The 21,514-nt window shown below is 44.7% G+C and overlaps 1 protein-coding gene across 1 annotated transcript in view; it reads right to left on the bottom strand.

Moving 5' to 3' along the window:
• Positions 1–19,469, bottom strand: part of MASP2 (MBL associated serine protease 2) — a 263,680-nt gene extending 244,211 nt beyond the window's left edge. Inside the window, exon 1 of the mRNA XM_086921321.1 lies at positions 19,188–19,469. Coding sequence (XP_086777447.1) covers positions 19,188–19,192 — 5 coding nt within the window. The 5' untranslated portion in view covers positions 19,193–19,469. The remainder of the gene's footprint in view (positions 1–19,187) is intronic.
• Positions 19,470–21,514: the final 2,045 nt, after the last annotated feature.

Here is a 21,514-nt window from a genome sequence, read left to right as displayed (position 1 = left end):
CCATGTAACTGGGCTAAAGAGGGGCTCAAAGATGAAGCTCATCATCGTGTATATGGGTTGTAATAACATATGTACATGACCAAGTTGACAAGTACTTATATCACCACATAGTAAATACGTGTCTCTGTGATGATATCTGAATACCTCAAGTGACGAGAAAAGGCAAACTGAGAAGATGCTGCACTCTTTTTTTGTAGAGAGCTCCTCCAGGGTGCTGTTTCTTAATGTGGTGAGAATATCTCCTGTGCAGATGAAACACAAGAGACGTATGAATGAAGTTGTTCAGGGGCTACATTATCAATGGATCCAGAAAGACCTAAATCTAAATTCCATGTAGAAGAATGGTGAAGGTGTCATGTAAATATCAGTCAGTAGCTCTAGAGTTTAAGAGTGAAGAGTAAAACCTTTAAAATGTGAATGAACTAGGAAACAACTTTAAGCAAAGCTGGATACTGCGTGGAAGAAACCTCCAACAGAGATGATAATGGATAATCATCTCCCAATACAGGAAGTGGTCCAAGTAACTGCCCTAGCCAGTTGAGCGGTACTGGTTACACCCCCTAGCAGAGGTGTTGATGCATGTACTGTCCCCAGTAGCGGTGATCAATAAGCAGAGGAGATGTATCTTTGGAACAGTCCCTAGCTCATTTGCTAGATCTCTGTTGATGTGGAGCACACAGCACAAAAACAGGTGATGCGTCTATGTGGAGGAACCAACAAAAGTAATGAATTAACTAAGCAGACCCGAGCAGAAAATGTGGATACACTGGACTTTTCTTAACAGAGGTCTAACAGTCTCTGGCAGACATGGTGGGTTGAAGAAACACTCCCTAGCAGAGGTGGGCGATACTGTAGCAGCCACACTGGATGTGGTAGGCCTATTCGACAACCCCAGGTTAGGTATCTTGGATTGACCTAGTGCTATTGTATCATTCACTAAAGGAGGGCACATTTTAAATGTGAAAATCAGCAGCACTATGGTGTGCAAAGTTAAAAAAACTACCTGTCATGCAGTGATGACTAAAACAATCAAGCAGATGTTAAATATTTATCAGCATTTCCATCATGCTAACAGTAAGTAACGCTCCACATGATAGGGCAAAATGCCATTGGATAGCCTGAAAGAGATTTCAAGGTGCAGACTATCTAATTGCGCTTGTGCAGAACCCTGAAAGGGGTGGTTCTGGCATATTGGGGCAGGAGGAGACCTCAGGGAGCCAGAAGACACCATGCTGCACAGACGGGGAAGACCGCAAATGAAAATTCATGGAGGAAGAAGTGGAGTGGTAATAAAGGGGTCACCAAGTACCAGGATGTATTGTTTATGTACTTCAAGCTACCTTTTGAAGAAAGCTGCATTGTGGAAAGCAATCTGGGACACACTGAAAGCAGAGGCACCTACTTGCAGTTTGGTGGAGCCGTTCATTTCTGCCTGCCGTTTGCTGGAGGACGGGACACTGCACACAAGGGTTTTTCAATAAATGAATTACCTAAGCGCTCGGATGTTGCAAAGATTTATATATCCTGGCTGTACACTGCTCAACCGGCATCTTTAGTTGACCTTTTTACTGATGAGTTTACATTTAGTGTGTAACTCTTACACTAACAGGACTCCCCTTCAACAAAACCTCTTTAAACAAAAAATAAATTGGGGTCGGATAAAAGGAGGAGTATTTTGCACAGGAAGAATTTAAGAAACTTTAATAAGTGCTCGCTTCTCGCTCTTGAAGTTCATTGTCCTGATGATGACCCTGAAAACAACTTTGGGTTGAAACGCCGTTGACGCATCTAACATGGCCTAAAGTCAAGAGGACATTATTGTTTGATTGTGTACTATGTCAATTGTTGTATGTATATTTTCCTCTGCCACTGTTTTTGAATTTTCCACATGTCAAATGTTTTTTAGTGTATAGTATGAGTGTAATTGTTTGAGCGCCCTTTGTCTTTCATTAAATTTATTTATTCACTTATGTAGATGGGTATTTGTGATATTATGTTTACATAAAGTCTTTTTTCCCCTTCTTGTTTCCTTCTGATTTAATCCAATGTTTATTTAGTTGTGTAGCTTGTGAACATAGCTCAAGAGCCATTGTTTGGAAAACAGCTGTTGAAAAGATGGTGGCACAACTTGAAGCAGTACACCAAGTAAAAACTTGTGATGAAAGCAGGGCAGTACAAGCAAAAGATGGTTATCCTAAGAGAATAGAACAGCTCCCAACCTCAGCGGATCAAGTGGTTGCTATGATTGCATCGGAATTGGTCTCTAGGTTGAAAGTATATTTGGTAAGTGATAAGTTATCACTGACACTTCCTGCACTGCGGGTGCTAACCTTTAAGGTCGGCTACTGTTTTTGTATGTATGTGATGAAATTGAATTATTAGTCTTTTTTCAAAAAATCTGTATTGATCCTATTTGTTTGATGAAGTTGACAAGTATATATTTTTTCACATTGCAGTTCCCCTGAAGAAGAGATCTTATGATCTCGAAATGCATTGGGATTAACGACAGCATAAAATAAATCATTGTATAAAAATGAAAAAAAAAATTGTTAAATATCAAAGGATATTAAGAATGTTCGTATGTGAAAAGAATGCATAGATATGTGTATTGCAAATAAATGAAGAAAATATTCATGACATTGCTAAAAAAAGCTAATTTTAAGTGTACTATTTGAAAGCATTAACACACAAAAATAATACAAAAACAGTAGCCAACCTTAAAGGTTAGCACCCGCAGTGCAGGAAGGGTCAGTGATAACTTATCACTTACAAAAATATACTTAATCCCCAGGAGGTTAGCGCCCTCCTCCCAACCTAGCACGCACATTGAGAAAAGATTAAAAACTGTTGAAACCAGGGATTACATCTAATAAAACCGAGTGCGCAGTACAACCCTCAATCCATACTCTAGGTTGAAAGGCCACGTCACTGCAACCTAGAAGATCTGTCAACTCCAGGTCACCAATGTATTACCACATCTAGTATCCTTCACAAAGACAAGTGTTTAGTATACTTCCTGCACTTAACCACTTGGATGCTAAGGGTGGTTCCTGCACAGCAATGTAATTTCCATTGAAATCAATGGAAACTCCATGACGAGTTACCCTTGTCATTAGCGGCGAAGAGGTTAAACAATTGCACACCTTCACACAAGCTGAACACGTCTTCCAAATCTAGGATTCACCCACAACACAGTTATCATGTTTCCGTTTTGCAGTTAAATCCCGGAATAGGGGAGTTGCCACACACTCTATACACAATGCCTATAATATAGGCATGTGAAGTGTGTGATAAGTGGTGCAAACCTGGAGCGCAGTGTTCTATTTCACTTGTATTGCTTGAATTTAACTTGTAGGTATAGCACTACTTTTCCTCGGGAGGCACTGTGGACAATACAGAGTACCTTAAACATTGCCCTTATAGCTATAGGTAGCCAGTGGAGTGATTGCAGGACTGGAGACATGCATTATTGCATCAGTATTTGGCCATTGAACATTAAAATGTCCACCATGTTCATGCCTGTATGCTCCACGCCTGTAGAAATAGGACATACTGTCACATTTATGTCTGACACAAATGCAATTCCTGCACATGTCAGTGTAATGTACCATGCAGCAACATGCCTGTCTGTGCATGAATACACTTTTGTGCTATGAATCAATAACAGCCCTATCACAAATCAACAAGATGCAATCACGTAGAGCAACACAACAGTGAATTTGACAATGCAAATTCCATGTAATTAGCCCTTTAAGTGCATGATTGCGTACTATAATTCCTGCCTTTGGAACTGGCTGTAAATAGTACATTGTATTTTATTACTTTGTATTGTGTTGTATTGCAGCACTTATATAGAACTTTTTACCCCTATTTGGGGTGATGAAGCGCTTGCCTACATGGGTAACACACTACACCATGTAGGGTGTGTGGCTGGAAGGATGTTGTCTTTGTTTTGAACCTGTATGTGAAGTGTTTCTATGTCGTGCTTGACAACCACCAAGTTGCGGTTATTGTGTTATGGGATGCAATGCATAGCAGTGTGAGACACATACAAGCTGTTTTTTGTTTTCAGTATGCTGGTAGCTTTAAACTGCTCTGCAGGTCTCTTTATGGTATTTCATATGATGTAGTCTGCTGAGCTGGTAACTTCCTTGGGTTGTCCGATCTGAGATTTTGTGTATAGTTGGGGTCCTGAGCTGGTGTGTTTGGAGGAAGAAATAAGTGGAGAGATCTGTCAGGATGGGATTTTTTTTATTATCATCCCATATCTGAGTGTTTTTGTGAGATATACAGAAATGGTCAGATTACATAGGTATTTGGGACCTGCAGTGGTGAACAATATTAAAGTCTTACAAATTGTCCAGCAATGCGTGACAGGTCTCCTCAGTTATTCCATGCCTGTCCATTTGGTGATGGCTATTGTTTTGGCTGTACAGGTCTGCTGATGGACAAACCTCATAGCAGATATGTGTTATGTGAATTGTAAAGATATAAATTATAATTTTGACCACTACGTATTATGGTTTTAGTATTTTTGTGGGCCATAACTATTGTATGTGCAAGTACATAACTATTTAATGCCACAGTAACCCATACTTCAGGCTTTCTTAGCTCGCCTATAATATCGAAAGCAGTTTGCTGGTTGAGTTGTTTGCAATGCGCAGGTAACAAGCTGAGGATTGAGCTTAAGGGTGTGACTTTTCTATGCTCTGCTGCCAGGGTGTGGGCGATGCAGTTATCTATGAAATAGAAAATGTTACGTCTGTCTTCAGAACAGTACATGCCCCTGGGTGCTTCTAATGTTGCCTGGTAGTAAGTTCAGTTCTAGAGCTTGGCGGTGTGTACTGAGAAAGCAGTGCCTCCTACGGAATACTTCTTTTAAGGTGGTATGATAATAAGTGGTGCAAGCCTGGAGTTCAGTGTTCTGTTTAGTCTGTATTACTTGAATTTAGTTTGAAAGTATACAGACACTACAATCATGTCATATACAATCTTTGGGCTGCAAAGCTGTCGACTACCAGAAAGGATTTACCATCTAACCCTGGGTTTGAGCATGCTAAAACATTGATTAATTGTGCCAATGACCCTCCTTTGTGCTGAGTCATAGGCTTTCTTAGATGTAGTCTTGGTGTTAGACATGTTGACTTTGACTGCTCATCTTAGTGTATTGTACTGATAGAGCTCTCTCAAACACATGGGTGGTGCGCGTACTTGGACTGTATCATCCAGCACAAAGTCACTTCCCGCTTCATAGATCTGGGCCTAATAGCAGCCAATAGGCTGATCATGCACAAATGGAAATCACCCTATCCCCCACACCTCACGGTCTGGATGCAGTCTTTCACCAACTGGGTGCAGGCAGAGAGCGTTGCCCTACGTAGAGAGGATGCCATGGGGCTTCGTAAACACTCAAAGGCCAATAGCTGGAATGCCGTCATTGTTGACCTAGACAGTAGCATACATGACGCTCCCCCATCAGTGCCCATCTGCCCCTCGATGACGATACGGGAGGTGAGATGCGGGATGCGATGCCCCCTATGGTTACTTCCGCTGCCAAGCCTACTGCAGTGGGCACGTGCCTCCGCCTGGTTCCGGGCCCACCGACCTGATCTATGGTGGCAGACACAAACAATCTAACTTGCAACTAAATGGGCGTGGTTGCTTGTTGGTGGGGTGGGTCACAGAATTAGGGCTAGCACGACGGTTACTACTAAGGTTCTTCTTTTTCATGTGCTTCCATTGTTTCTGGTTGAGATCCTTAACTGTTGATTCCTGACATTGCGTATTATTGCATATTGAGAACAGCGCATGCCCTCATATGCTGTTATTACGCAGCTGTATTGCAGGGCCCTTTCTTATGTATCATATTTATGCCTACTGTCTGTTTGCTTCCAACTGACTCTACAGGCGCTCAGCGTGATGCTTTCAGTTCCTACTCTAAATGGCTCGAAATACAACCTGTCCGGTCAATGTTGTTTTTGCCAAGACATAATGTATACTTGTTAACTGGCATCACTCCTGTATACTGAGTTTCTGACATATCTGGGATTGTGATCATACAAAAAGTAATAAACAGATTTAAACAAAATAAATCACTGGTAGTCCTCTATGTACACACCACAGTCTTTAATGGTGCTAAGAGTGAGTGAGTGAGTAAGTGTGTGTGTTTGTGTGTACACGCAGATACAGCACTTGTTTTAAAAATGGGATTCTTTTCTCACTGGCTTAAATGCATCCTCCAATGAAAAGGAGGCAAGAGCTTTTTAAACATCGACATGGAGGAATCTGACTGGGTCACGAGTATTTGATAAAGGCATTTCAGGCCGAAACACATCATGCGGTTGCAATTAAATACGAATTTCCACAAACCCGCAGTTGTGCTCGTGGTCGGTTCCGGTGTGGAGGGTCCGATGCTTGGATATATACATGCTGCCAACCTACACATTTAAGAGCCCCCGTCCTTCGTGAGGTTGGCAAGAATAGTGGCATCCATGGCATTACATTTGTTCATGGTATTGAATTACTGCCCACCCACTGCAAGTAAAGCATGAATGGTGTGCCTGCTGACACGTGTCAGATTAGGACTACATGAGGAGCACAGGTCATTACAACCAGCACTTTCAGGCATTCACGCAATATGCGACAGGATGTAGGGTAAAGTGGAACCTGTTTAAATTACAAACACGTGACTTTTCCTTTCCATAAGACATGTTAGCGTGCAGTGGTGGGAAAGCGAATGCCGCTATTGTGCAATGGAGTACTGAGCATCCCGCGGCAGATTTAAGAGCCCCGTGCGCCACATTTGCGCCGCCGTTGCGTCACTTCTATGACGCATGGGCGGCGTAAACCATGCGCCACGTTGCGCCCTATATACAACGTGATGCATCTAGGGAGATGTGTCACGTTGTAAAGCCCTGCGCCATATGAAACCTGCGTCAGGTTTCATGTGGGCGTTCTGGCGCAGGAACGCCTCGGAAAAGTTCCTGAGTGAAATCTACAAGATTTCACTCAGTCACTTTTCCAACGCCGCTGCGTCCAAACCTTGCGCCTGCTTGAAGCAGGCATAAGGCGTGATGCACCATGTTGAGGACAGGCCAGGTTGGAACAGTGCTGGAGTTGCATTGCGCCCACAACACAACTCCAGTACTGCGCCAACCTTACGCTGGCAGATGCGACACACATCTGTTTATCCTTGAGCCATGATGCGGCGCATCTGTGGTGATGCAAGGGTAAACTTGCTTCACGCATCTTTCCTTGCGCATCCCTGCTGAATTGCAGGGATGCGCCAGGAAACGTAAATCTGCTCCCCCGTTTTCAGCATGGACATTATGGCGAAGAAATTACAGGGGCTGGTAATCTGCCAAATGAGGCCAATGGTTGTCATCAGGGCCAGTAACAACGTTCATGAGTGCACATAATGTTTGGTGTGCTTTAGAAACAGCACTTGTTTGAAAAACCTGAGTCTTTGAAGGTCATATAATAAACCTTGTCCCCAAATACGGCCTAACTATGGTAACTCTCAGTTCTTTGACAATTTGCAGAAGGTTAACTCCAATTTTCAATGTAATACACTAATATGGGGAGGGCGATTTTAACTGTATTCCAATTTTGCATTGCCCAGGTCGACTGGTCCCCCTAGAAGACTTTTGTTGGCTGCCCGGCAATTAAACAGTATTATTGTCTAGGACTAGGAAATCGATATTTGAAGACACAGAAATCCAACTCTTTAAGTATGTACGCACTCTGCAGTACAAAACATGCACACTTGCATAGATTGTAACCTGATGTCCAGGGATGTAGTCTCATGGACAGTCTTGCACTCACCTTCCCCGCACATACTTCTACCATTCTTGCATTTTGACAAAGTTGTGCATACCAGATAGACGCCTTAGGTGCTTTGGCTGGAGATATAGGGAGAGATTTACAAGCCCCATGCGACACTTTTGGGCATAAAAAATGCTGCCAATTTACAATCTGACGCATCTAGGGAGATGTATCATGTTGTAAAGCCCTGATTCACATTACACCTGCATCAGGTATAATGTAAGCAGGGTGTGCGTTACCAAGCCTCGTAAAAGATGACACATGCGCCACTTCTAGGACACTACTGCATCAAAACCGTACGCCTGCTTGAAGCAGGCGTAAGGAGTGACGCAGTCAGCCGCGGTCCGTGCTGGTAACAGCGGTGGGCAGTGAGGCCGTGCAAGGAGGGATTTCGAGGGACGATGCCAAGGGAAAATTATTTATTTATTTAATTTTCCCTTGGCATCATCACTCGAAATCCCCCCTTACACGGTCCCACCGCTGTTACCTGCACGGACCACGGCTGGAGGCAGTGTAGTGGGAATAGGCCTCATAATGTATTGCTGGAGTTGTGTCGTGCTTGCCACACGACTCCAGCAATTCGTGACTTTTGCTCCAACAGATGCGTCAGAAGTTCTGGCGCATCTGTCAATCCTTGCGCCATGGTGCGCCGTATTGTAAATACGGTGCATCCATGGTGGCACAAGGGTTTCTCAGGGTGGCACAGGGAAAGTGACGCATCTTTACAGATGCGTCACTTTCTTGTACATCTGCCCCATATTATTTAGATCGAAATTAGGCTTAGTCATAAAGGAATATTTTTTTTCTTAACCTGGGCACTGTTGAGAACTACCAAACTGAGGGAGTCCTTTAAGGCATATGTTGGGGACATTGGAATAGCCAAACATGCTGAAGAATTGTGGTTTCTACACACTATAATAACAAAAGAAATGTCTGTGGGTCAAAAAGGTGGGATTCTGGTGTGTTTCTGGTACAATTACACCAAGTAAGCAAAGAGTGCAATAAGGACAACAAAGAGCACACAATTCCGAAATTGGGAAAAAGTGCCCATCAGTTCCCAATCGGTGCCGCCCTAGTCATCATCTGGGCTCTCCTTACCCAGGAGAAAAATTATTTTATCTGTCACTGGATGTTATCGTGACAAATAAACTTAATAAAATTAATGAGTTTTGTGATGGGTGGGACCAAAACAATATTTTGTAATATATTTGGGTAACTGTTTTGCAGTGCATAAATGTGAATAACGTGAAGTGTATTAAAATTAGGTAGAAATTGAGTAGAGGTAGAAAATTTTAATAGTTTCTCTTAATTCTCCTAACCTTAAAAATATATGTGCAAATTAACCAGCAGATTTAACCAAATATCCGCCTGCAGGATAGCGTGTCGAATCTCTAATATGAAAGGGGTGATACTCCCAAAACAGTTGTACTTTTTTCTGAATATTCCAGTAGCCCGTACCCGAGAATTCTTCCAACATTTACAGCAGCTTATGATAAAACTGGCATGGGCAGGTAAACAGCTGGGAAGTGGATTGACCATGCTGATCCTTCCCTATATTCAGAGGGGCCTGTCAGCCCCTGACTTTGAGCTATACCACCATGTTGAATAGTCCTGGTTTGCTTACCATTGGATATATAATTTCACTCACCCTCCTGTACTTATGGCTGGAGAAGGATGCGGCACACCGTTCTACTCTAGCAGAGAAATTGTTCAGCAACTACGTAAGAAAATGTAGCTGAATAGACCCGGTAGGGACGACAGCCTATGCATGTCACCGGATACTGAAGCATACTGTTGGCTCACAGTTATATGATTCTGAACTCCAGATCAGCTGCTCGGCATGGCTGACAATACGTCTAGAATGAGGGACAGATGCTCAATTAAAGAGACTACAGATCACAAAGCTTGACAGTTTATTTTCTGGAAAGGATCTCAAATCACTCGAACAAACCCGAGATCAGGGCCATTAGATGTATTGCTTTAGCATAGGATCCACCATGCCCACCGCTATTTGCTTGCAGACTTTTACACAGAACCTACATCATTTACACCACTAACAAACCTAATTACCTCCACTAGTCCCACACATAAAATATAATGTTTGTAGGCTTTGAAATGGAGTTCTGCCCCAGGAGTCCCTTTGTCAACTATGCTTGGATATAAGATTGAATATATTGCAATACTAAGACAGAAAACGTTACTAGGTTAATGCTTAGGAGGTCTATTAGACCTGTCATGCCTTAGGGTGATCTTCCCTTAAACGTTTTACCTTACTCCTCCTGTTTTTGCTGAATTTGTTTTGGTTGGCCTTAGGACTCTGCGTACTTTACCACTGCTAACTAGTGCTAAAGTGCTTGTGCTCTCTCCTTTAAACATGGTAACGTTGGCTTACACCCAATTGACACATTTAATTTACTTGCACATCCCTAGGAATGTAATACTACATGTAGCCATGGCCTGCAAATTAACTGCTACTAGTGGTCCTGCAACACTCGCTGTGTCACCCACTTAAGTAACCCTATAAACATATCTCAGGCCTGGCATTGCAGCCTGTGGGTGCAGTTGTAAACAGACATTTCAATCTGGCAAAATAAACCTTTTGCCAGGCCTAAACTTTCCATCTAAGTCATCCCAAGGATAGGTTAAATACTGCCAATAGGCAGGGTGCAGTGTATTTAAAATGTTGGACATGTCTTGGCTGTGAAAAACTCTTATATTTGTTTTACACTACTGCATGGCCTGCCTCTCACATAGGATAACATTGGGTTACCTTATTACATTTAATAAGTGATAACCTTGAATTTGGAGCAGGTAGGAAACTTGAGTTTTGTCTCTAAAGGATTTAAAAACCTCTTGAATGTTAAAGTTGGATTTTAAGTCACAATTCTAAAAATGCCACTTTTAGAAAGTTGGCATTTTCTTGTTCTAGCCATTTGGTGCCTGCATCCTGAGTTACATGACTAGGTGTAGCTGGCAGCTGGTCTTTGTATAATATTCCCAAACAGTGAGAAAAAGGGAGAATATGTGTTGTCTGGGTGGGCCATCTCTGTAAGGATGAGGGGAGGAACTGTCACCTACCACACTTGCAGATCACAAAGACTCTGCCTGAGCACACTTGCAACGGGTTTCGCGCAAGTGTTTTGTGCCCCCAGACAAGCTGGAGCCAGGGCAGGGACGCAGGAAATTTCAGACACCTCTGTATGAGAAGGACTCTAGAAGCATCTCCCACTTCAAAGTGTGCACCAGGTATAAATTGTGGGCCCTCAAACACAACTCTTCAGACCACTTCTGGGTCTGTAGCCAGGAAGGAGGACTGGCCAGCTGTAAATGTTGTCTTGCTGCTCAAAGTCTACTTTGCTACCCAAGGCCTACTGTTGCTGCACCAGGACTCTTCTGCTGCTGTGAGCTGCCCTGCTGAATCCACCCTGCCTGTGTAGACCCAGACCGCCTAAAATCTTCAAGGGTCAGCCGGCTGGCTGAATCTAGCCTGCTTGTGTGGTCCCAGAACACCAGGAAATATCCAAGGGGCAGTCAGTTGGCCCCCTGTTCAAAGCCAGAGGGACATAACAGGCTTATTGACATCAACGTAATAACTTGCATCTCGATGCACCTCACCAATGGCCCAGTGAAACGCATCTCGTCCTCAGAGCTGACACATCAAAGCTCAAGTCTTCGCAAGCCCAGGCAGCTTCTTCGACGACAATGCAGCTGCACGCCGGCATCAGCCCAGGACAGCAAATCTTGTCCTTAGAGCTGACCAGCACAGAGCCAGTCCTAGCATGCTCCCATCGGTGGCTTCTTCGACGATGACGCAGGGACTTGCATCACAAGCTCCCATCGACGGCTTCATCAACTCCGCTGCTGCATGACGCATTTCAACATCGGTCCTCGCATCACTGCTCCTTGTGAGACTCCTCAATGTTGGCCCACAAATCTTGACACTAGGACTTTGCCAGGCCACAAGATACTTTGTTAGCGGACTGAACTCAGTCCTGTATCCGGCCCGCGCTCCATAGTGGTCAGCCTGAATTTGTGACTTTGACCAAGTTCACCAGGAGCAGATAACCAGGGTTGGAACTTTTTGCTTCTTAACTCTTGATTTCTTCAAAACATTTCAAATTACATATCTCCGGTTTTACTGATTGGATTTTTGTCTTTCTGGTGTCAAATAATGTATTACATTTTACTAAATTGGTGTGGAATTTTTCTTGTGTTGTCTTTTTACTTTATTAATGTTTGTGTGCTGCATAAATACTTTACATATTGCCTTTAAGGTCAGCCTAAAGAACAATTGATGGACGGAATGCTGAACAATATCAAGCATTTCCATCAGTGCAGAGATCTAGGCCTAAATCCATTGTGTTTTTTGCTCTCCACACCGTTCCACTTTGGACCCATCCATATGCAAATCAATCTTGACCCTGCTCACCATGGGACTAGTCCAGCCCAAATAGTCAGGCCAGGGCCTTCTTAGGCAGGGGACAAGCATCCTGGGACCAGTTTTGGGGTATCATTCCTCATCAGCCAGGCTAGCTTGACTCCAGTGGCATGGCGAGCACAGGACCCACTTCTCGGCATACCCGTCCCACTTGGGGTGACAAATGCAAAAAAAACAATTTATGGTCAAAATGCTGAACAATGTCAAACATTCACCCCCAGTACAGAGATTTGGATCTAAATCCATCAATTGTTCTTTTTCTGGTTCAGATAGCACCTGGCCTGGCAGTTCGGGCTGCACTGTTCCCATAGAGAGCAGAGTCAAGACTGAGTTGCATATGCCTGGGTCCAAACTGGAATGGGGATGTGGACAAAGAAATAATGGGTTTAGGCCCAGATTCCCGCACTGGGGGTGAATGTTTGACATTGTTCAGCATTCCCTCCATCAATTGTTCTTTTTGCATTTGTCACAAGTGGAATGGGTATGCCCAGACGTGAGTCCCGTGCTTGCCATGCTACTGGAGTCAAGCTAGCCTGGCTGATGAGGGGAGATACACCGAAACCGGTCCCAGGATGCTTCTTTTTGGTCCAGGGAGGACCTGGCCGGGATGGACTGTTCCATTGCGGGCAGAGTCAAGACTGAATTGCCTTTCTTATGGGTGCAAACTGCAATGGCTTGTTGAGCAAAACAACCATGGATTTAGGCCCCGATCTTTGTACTGGAGGGGCATGCTAGACTTGTTCAGCATTCCGTCCATAAATTGTTCTTTTTGTCTAAGTAAGGCCTAACTGCTTTTGTGCCAAGCTGCCAGAGGATTAAGCACCAGTTCATTTGGGATTTGGTTGTGTTTCACGCAGACAAGAATTGTGTTTCTGCTTGAGTAGGGTTTTACCTCCATCAACCAGTGTCCCGATTTCTCACAAGGTCAAAGCCAAAAGATATCTGGGCCCCACTACAAATGTACCTCATCGAACAAACTTTTAATGATTTGGCAACTGATTCTAATGGGAATTCGGTAAGACTCAAAACCTGCGTTGATGCGAATAACTAATGCCCCCTTTCTTGGTGGCTTCTGAACCACATATAAGCTGACCTACAATCACTTTCTCTAAAACTCATAAATCATGAGTAATATGCGTTACCATGGTAACTTCCCCAGATATGTAAGTGAAGTACCACATTGCATTTATTTGAATCATGATAATGTTAATTTTAATTTCTACATGTAACTGCTTTTTGTTCTTTTTTTTAAAAACGAATAAAGTAAAAATTAAAAAAATTAAGGTAAGAGCATTAGCCAACAACCTTCAGAAGGGCAGTATTTGGTGCACACCTCACAGTCTAAACACACTGCATTACTGTGAGACAGGCCTAGGTCATGGTACACACCATCCATGATCGATGTTCACCCTTGACCATCATTCAGTACCTGGGATCCAGCTATCATTGCAGATGGGGCACTCAGGGAAGGGGTGTACGTCCTTCACTATGCAGGGGACTTTCCCGACCTAGACTAAGCATCAGATTTACTCTTTACTGGTCGCAAAATGGTGGTCACAATTTGAGACCACTAAAGAATTTAAGAACTAACACATCAGTATCTATAATTCTGAATCACAATGGGTCAGAATTTGACCTACCTCATGAATGTTAATGAAATGAATCACAAATTGCGAATCACTACAATTGGAGGCCATCACAGGGATTTTGGCCTGCAGTGGTCAACCAACCACCATGTTTGTGAATGCCTAGAATAAAGCAAACTTTTTTTAATTAAGCTATTTTCTAGTCTTGCCTACTAGACAGTAAAAGGTGCAGCCTGTTACAAGGTGTATTGTTAATTTTAAGTCAGCTTAGGAGTCTGGCCATTACTTCCCATTGGTTGACTTGATTGCCACTCTCATTTGCTTGGTTTTTGTTCATTGGCATGCATGGGTTTCCCTTACTCTTCTTGCATTTATCGCTTCTCTGGAGCATATAGGCATTACTGTGTCCTACCACTGCTGGCATTTTCAGACACTAGTCTTTTCTTTTTTTAATCACTCTATGAGAATGCCTGTGTTTTCCAGCTGTCTCCCTAGTGTGCATCCAATCCCCTCTCTACACACTGCTCTCTCTGACTCATGTGCTTTCCCTCCAAGATGCGCTCACCATCCTGTGCTGCCTCACTACATTGCTTTCTTGCCTGTATGCTTCTCATCTTCCCAGCTCCATATTGATCTCACTCCCTCATCCGTTTGCTTTCCTCCCCCTCCACCCACGCTACACATTGCTCTTCTCCTCGCCCACACCTCCATGTTGCTTCCCCCTACGCGCACCCTCCATGTTGGTTCATAGCCCAGTGTTGCTTCAACCCCCGCATCCTCCCCTCCTCTGCCACCCCACCTGTTTTGTCCTTCATGCTACTAAACCTCCGGCCCTTGTTACTTCCCCCCAACCCCTCCAAAAAACATTTCACACAATCCGAGTTTCACACAATAGGCTTTTTTTTTTAATTTAGCCACACTGCAAAGTCCCGGGGATGCTGTATAGCATAGCTAAAAAACACTGACAAAGCTAATGAGTCCCAAAGGCAAGACCTATTGGCATTGCCAATGCTTGTTCAGAAAAGGAAACTAGACTGTGTTTAAAAACAAACATTTACTGTTCTATATTTGTTTAAGGATTGGCAGTGGTCCCCTGTATCAATACCTACTCTTCAATAAACCTTTTTTTTACAGTTGCAAAAGGGCAAGGGTCCCAAGGGACCCCTTCACTTTTGTGAAAACATTACCATCTCCTTCTAGGGGTCGGTAACTGATGCATAAGGTGCTGATTGGGTATTTGGGAGAGACGCCTACAGGCGCCCGCACCAGATACCGAATTGATATCCATTTGTGATCCCATTTTACGAGTCTGGAAAGTTTTCCATCTCATAAAATGGTATTAGTACATAGGAAAACGCATCTTAATTGTCACACGTGCCGAATTAGACCACTTGCAACTGTTATAATGCTTAGTACATCTGTCCTTATAATCCTTAATCCAATGCCAAACAAGGCTGTGACTCCACCAATGCTACAGCTCCTATTCGCAAGCATTGTATGCCATCTCATACACTGGCATTGTGACCCCTTGTCAAATCCTGTTCAGGCCATAGGACATACAGAGGCAATTGGGCCCAAATTATGGAGGTTGGGGGTGTTTAAAGCGGTACGAAAGGGGGTGGTGATGGGCGGAGCATCTGAACCAATCAAACACTCACACCCAGTCAACAGATCTGGGTTTAATCCATCACCGTTCTTTAGCCCACTCTGCCACCCCAGTTGAGACATGGCCGTATGCAAATCAGTCTGTCTGGGGGTGTTTGCCACTGGTGTCTCCACTGCTATGGCTCTGCAAACTGGGCCACACATAACTCTTTCTGCACTTGAGTCTTAAGTAGTGAGGGTAAGCAGTCACACTTTTCTCAGGGAAAAAGTGTTGGAAGCTAATAACTCAAAAGCCAATCAAGATACACATTACCTGCATGTTGGTTCTGCAACAGTTGTGGGAGTGAAGGTCAGGAGCAGGCCATGGCTTTGGTATGTGCAGCGGCTTCCCTTTGGAATAGGATTCACCCTATGAAAGCCGCACAGCAGAACCTGTTGTAGTGGTCACAGCATCTTTAGCAGTTGCAGCCCTTATCTGGCTAAATGCAGGCAGGTCATGTCTCAATGTAGATGCGACTCCCACTCAACAGTTATAAAGTCTTCCGTCATGGCAGCCCACAGTGGCTACCAGGCAGACGCAATGGTTTTTGAACCTGTTGATGACTTTCTTAGGCAATTCTCAGCAGGGACTGTGGATAGATGCGAGCAGACCTATTCACAGCATGGGTTGCTCCTCGCAGGGTTACTCCTAGCTCTCTTCTCTCAAGTAACCAGCTTTCTAGGGGTGTTCCTCATGTGAGCAGTACACTGGCCTCCTTCTTATTAACAGTCTCTCCTTCCCTCTCTCAGCAGGCAGGCAAGATTCCCGGCACTAGGCAGGACCTCAGCTCCTCCAGCAAAATGAACAGTCTTCTAGTGCTGTCCCTTCCCCTCTTGGAAACTGGCTATCAGGTAGACACCAGCTCTGGTCACACAGCTGTTTGTTAATACCCTGTGGAGCATGCCCTTCTTTTGTCACAAAAAGAGCTTGGAACTAGAGCAAAGTGGAGTGGTTGATCCCAACATTATACAAAATTTCCAGAAAGGGGATATGGATCCACTGTCTAATGCTTCAGAATCAGTTTGGCAGCAGCGGCCGGAGGCAGGGGAAATCAGTGGGGCAGCGCTGGGGCTGTATAAAAAGTTAAAACATACCTTACCTGCTGCCTGACGTTCGCAGCCTCGCTGCCTCTTCAACTCCAATGCTCACACAGGCTCCCAGATTCCCCTGCACCAATCCAGACGCTACTCTCATGTTGGTATTACCCAGCATGAGAGAAACATATGGATTGGGCGGAGCTGACTGCTTCCACGCTCCAGCAGGGACTGTGAGCCTGTGCTTCTGAGCCTTCAGGTATCTCCAAGCAGTAGCCTGGAGATAACCAAGTCGCATGTGAGTTTGGCCGGCTGTGAACGGCCGGCCAAACCGAAATGCGCACTGGATGTGCCCTGAGCCCACCACTCCTCCTACTCCTGATGGCCCCGTCCTCAAGACTTGGCTGTGGGAATAAAATAAAATGATAATAAAGCAGTTTGATAAATGCTTTATCATTTTATTTTACATATTTTTGCTGGTTCCAGAAGTGGGGCGGCGCTCCTCTGCCTTAACGGAGGAGCTGCCCCTGCAGTTTGGGTTGGTTCCCGTTCAAATGTCATTGTGCCCTTGTGTAAAGTGATGCTTCTCAAATCAGATAGCAAGAAGACAGGCTCCAAGCAAAGAGTACCAAAAACATGGGCACAATGAAGCGTCTCTGCGCCAGGCTGTCATCAATCTTCCTGAAGAAGTAAGTAGGGACAGAGATTCCTACCTTAGAAACGTCCTCACCTCGAACAACAGAAACTGCAGTCTCCCCCCAACCATCAACCAAATGGTATTGCTGAGGAAGCACTAATCAGCAGGACATTGTTAACAAAGTCATCATGGAATTTCTAAAAGTATTCCTATCTCCGTCTTCCTCACTTTAGTGACTGCATCTCCACCCTCCAACCACAGGAACGCAGGTAATACCCTAAAAGCTGTCTTCATCCTCCATGTGTTGCAATAACAAACAAGGGATATCCCAGATGTATTCTGCACTGAGACTCAAACAAACAGACTTGTAGAGTCTTAATATTATGCTAAAATATAGGGCTTTAGGTGGGCTGGGTACTGCGGTGCTCAGCACCTGCAGTTCTATAAAGCAGGTGCTGAGACGGGTCACTATTGGGCTCTCCATTTTTGCCCTCACCCTGGGTGGAAAAAGAAAATCTTAACTCTGCAGCAGTGCCACTCTTCACAGCCTTTGATGTAACTTCAAAGATACTCGTTTTAGTTCTTTCGCAGTCTCCATTTTAGAACTGAAGCATTTTCAGCATTATATACAAGGAAGCCATAGTTGCTACTTTATCTTATGCAACTAACAATCATTGACAAAGACAATAATCCTGGCTAGTTGTTAGTGTAATGTTACTTGTAATATGTATATGGATGAAATGACAGAAGCAGCACAATACCAGTTGGGCGGCACACTATGTCAAGTACAGATTTTAGCTTAGGTGTTGTAAGGCACGCCCTTAATTACAATGGCCATGCCCCTTGGAGAGATCCCCCCCCCAGTTTTTCATCCCTCTTAAAGCCCTGCTAATATCTCACGCTCACTATACACACACTCTCGACATTCAAATGGGATGCCAGCGAAAAATTCTGGGATTCACAAAACGGCAGAACTTTATCCAGAAAACATATTTTGGCGATGATTATCGCACGTTCTTGAGAATATCCCCCAGTGTGCTGCCAGCGCCATCTGCCACCATCTGCCGTAATACACCCAGGACAGGGACAGAATTCCACTGTCTCTATGAGGGCATTCTTAGTGCGCCCCTTCAGGTCCTAGGACAGGTTCTCACAATATCATGGACAGGTCCAGGCATCTGTGCATATGCTAAACTAGCGTGACACCAGGGCTAAAATAAAAGCTAGAATACTAGTTTCACTCACAATTAGACACTTCAGGTAGGGGTACGCGCCCATTTGCCATGCAGGGGAGATTCCGTCACAACACCCCTAGGGCAGAATCCTCTTTATCTTCCAAAGTGGCCAACGGGGGGATTACCTATGGACATCGAAACAAAGGATAGATCTGCCCGCCATGGGCTCTCTCTTCTCTTAAAGATGTGTACATTTGAAGCACTTTATATTTTAACGCAGGGTAAAGAACATCAGTAGAAACAAACAGAGTCACACCAAACTAATAACTCCATAAAAACATACGCCAGGCAGTTAGTAAATGCACCAATGCTTTAGAATTATTTTAACACGCTGTCACTGAGTAGCTTCTCCAATAAATTATCCGTTTTTTAAAAACTTTTTTTAATATAAAAAAGTGGTTTACAAAAAGTAAACTAAAACAATATTGTTTCACGTTTCTATGCGTGATGATGACATTGTCTGTTTTAGTAAAGGGCACATTCAATCCGGAGGTCTCTTCAAAACGCTTTTAAAATAATCACATGGAATTGTATGCAGCGATTCGATTTTTTTTAACCTGGATGCCTCCGGTGCACTGTGTTCCCCCTACTCGCCCCACACGTCTCCAATGTTTTCTTTGCTTTAACCACGACGTGCATGTGTCTCACCCCATGCCATACCTTTGCCAGCCACCCCGGTTTTCCCCCATTCACCCCATGCCGCTCCCGTCTCTTTGCTCTAATTACACCTTTGCCCTTGCCCCCATGCCACACGTTTTCCCACCACCCCGGCTGTACCCCCCACTCACCCCATACTGCTCTTGTCTCTTTGCTGTGCTTTCACCTTTGCTCTGTTGATTTATCCAGAGCCTGGAGCTTGGCCCCCGGCCCTGAGCTAAGGAAGGCAGGACCTGTACTTTGGGAAATGACGAACACATCCCGGCCAACCCCTCCACCCGCTGATATGGCTAGTGGAGGGCGTGTAGAGGAGGGGGAGGGAGGCAAGGGAGGGGGGAATTGGAATACCTGGGAATTTGTAAAATCGGACACACCGAGGGGTTTCCTGGCAAGGCAGAGCTAGACCAGCAAGTGTGTGGGCGTGGTCTGAACATCTAAGGGGAGGGGTTAAACTCACCCACCCACAAAGGTTAAGCTACAACTCAAAATATGCACTTTCACTTCTTTATGGCATGCGTGGGTATTGACATTATGAAACACCGGTTTACTGGTGACCTGACGAGCAAAGAGGAAAAGGCAGGAACACAGATAGCTGTACAATTCAAGCCACCTTTTTAATCAGCTGAGACGAAATAGCGAGAGCAATCAGATCATACAGAATAGAAAGTTAAATAAGGAGTGAAAAAGTAGGTATTATTAATGCAACTTATTAGAAATTGTGTACAATATCCTACCTACAGGAAAGAACCCACAATAACCCTTGTCCACTGTCTAGTGCAGTCAGGGCTTTAAGTGGGATGAAAACACTGGGGGGTCTGTCAAAGGGGCGTGGCCAATGTAAGGCGTGGTTTAAAACACTTAAACTGAAAATCTGTGCTTAGCATAGTGTGCCTCCGGACTTGTATTTTGCTGTTTCTGTCATTGTGTCCAGATATTTTATATATAATAACATCACACCTACAAAAAGTCAGGAATATTGGCTTTGTCAATGGTTGTTAGTTGCATATGATAAATAAGCAGCAACTATGGCTTGTATATAATATTGAAAAAGCTTCCACTTAATGCCCTGGTGACACCACAACAATGTTGCTGTTCCTGAGTTTCAAAAACAAAAGGGAAATCCAGAGAGAAAATGACTCTCTTTAGAGGATTTCCCTTCCCCTAGAACTCACCGGGCATGACGTCATGCCGTAACTTCTCCACTAGGGAGAAGTGAGCAGTGTGAGCACGCGCACATCGATGTGCCTGCTGTCACTGCAGTCAGGAAAACAAGGGACTGCCTGTGCCAGGGCACAAAACAGAGCCAGATAGAGATCCGTTTTGGGGACACCTTTAAACAAGCATTTACAATGCAATGGTTTCGCCTTTGGAAAAGTTAGAGCTATTGGCATTGTAAATGCCAAAATTTGTATTTATGTGTTGGTTTTGAAAACAGATAAATAAATGGCATTGTCATTTACATTGCCATTAGCTTAATCTCTCGCAAATGTGAGACCTATTGTACCCTACGGACGAGCTCAGCAGACAGCAATTACTACCACACACACACACACCCAGAGCCAGCCACACACACCCAGAGCCAGCCACACACACACACCCAGAGCCACACACACACACGCACACCCAGAGCCACACACACACCCAGAGCCACATACACACCCCCAGAGCCACACACACCCAGAGCCACACACACACACCCAGAAGCACACAAACACACACACACACCCAGAGCCACACACACCCAGAGCCACACACACACCCAGAGCCACACACACACACACACACGCAGAGCCACACACACCCAGAGCCACACACACCCAGAGCCACACACACACCCACCCAGAGCAACACACACCCACCCAGAGCCACACACACACTCAGCAGAGCAAGCACAGCAAGGGGGCAGGGAAGCAAGCACAGCGTGGGGGCAGGGAACTAAAAGTAAAATACTAAAAATAAAATATTCCATGTCGCAATTAAAGTTACCATCACCCAGTCACTGGTTAATGACTGTAAAAACATCATCATCACCTATATATCGAAGGGAGGAGTAAAGAACCTCAGGATGCCCTTCAGTGTAAAAGTCTTCATTGGCTTAGGGTGCAGGTGGGCCTTACTTGTGTTTGAGCCCGCAGGCTCTAAAGCAACTGTGCTAAGATGAGGGAGTCCCTCCTTAGGGGACTCGGTACCAACCATGCCCAGGTGGAGCCCTTGTGGGCTTTAAATCAGAAATGCCCCGGGGAGCCTCTCAGGCTCTCACTGAATTATGCCCCTTGAGCCTCTCTCCTTGCTCTGGTCCCGCTCCGATCGGGTCACTCTGCTGCCGGCATGCGGGACTCTCTGGCTGCCGGGGTGCTTCCTTCGCCGGCCTCTCGCTGGGGGCCTCCTCTCTCTGGGGGAGCCTCGGGGAGAGACGCTGGCTACACTCCGGTGGTCGTGCTTTGGTGGTGGGGGGGTT

Source organism: Lissotriton vulgaris, chromosome 5 (genome assembly GCF_964263255.1).
Source record: "Lissotriton vulgaris chromosome 5, aLisVul1.2, whole genome shotgun sequence".
NCBI lineage: Eukaryota > Metazoa > Chordata > Amphibia > Caudata > Salamandridae > Lissotriton > Lissotriton vulgaris.
This window is presented reverse-complemented; position numbering and strand designations above follow the sequence as displayed.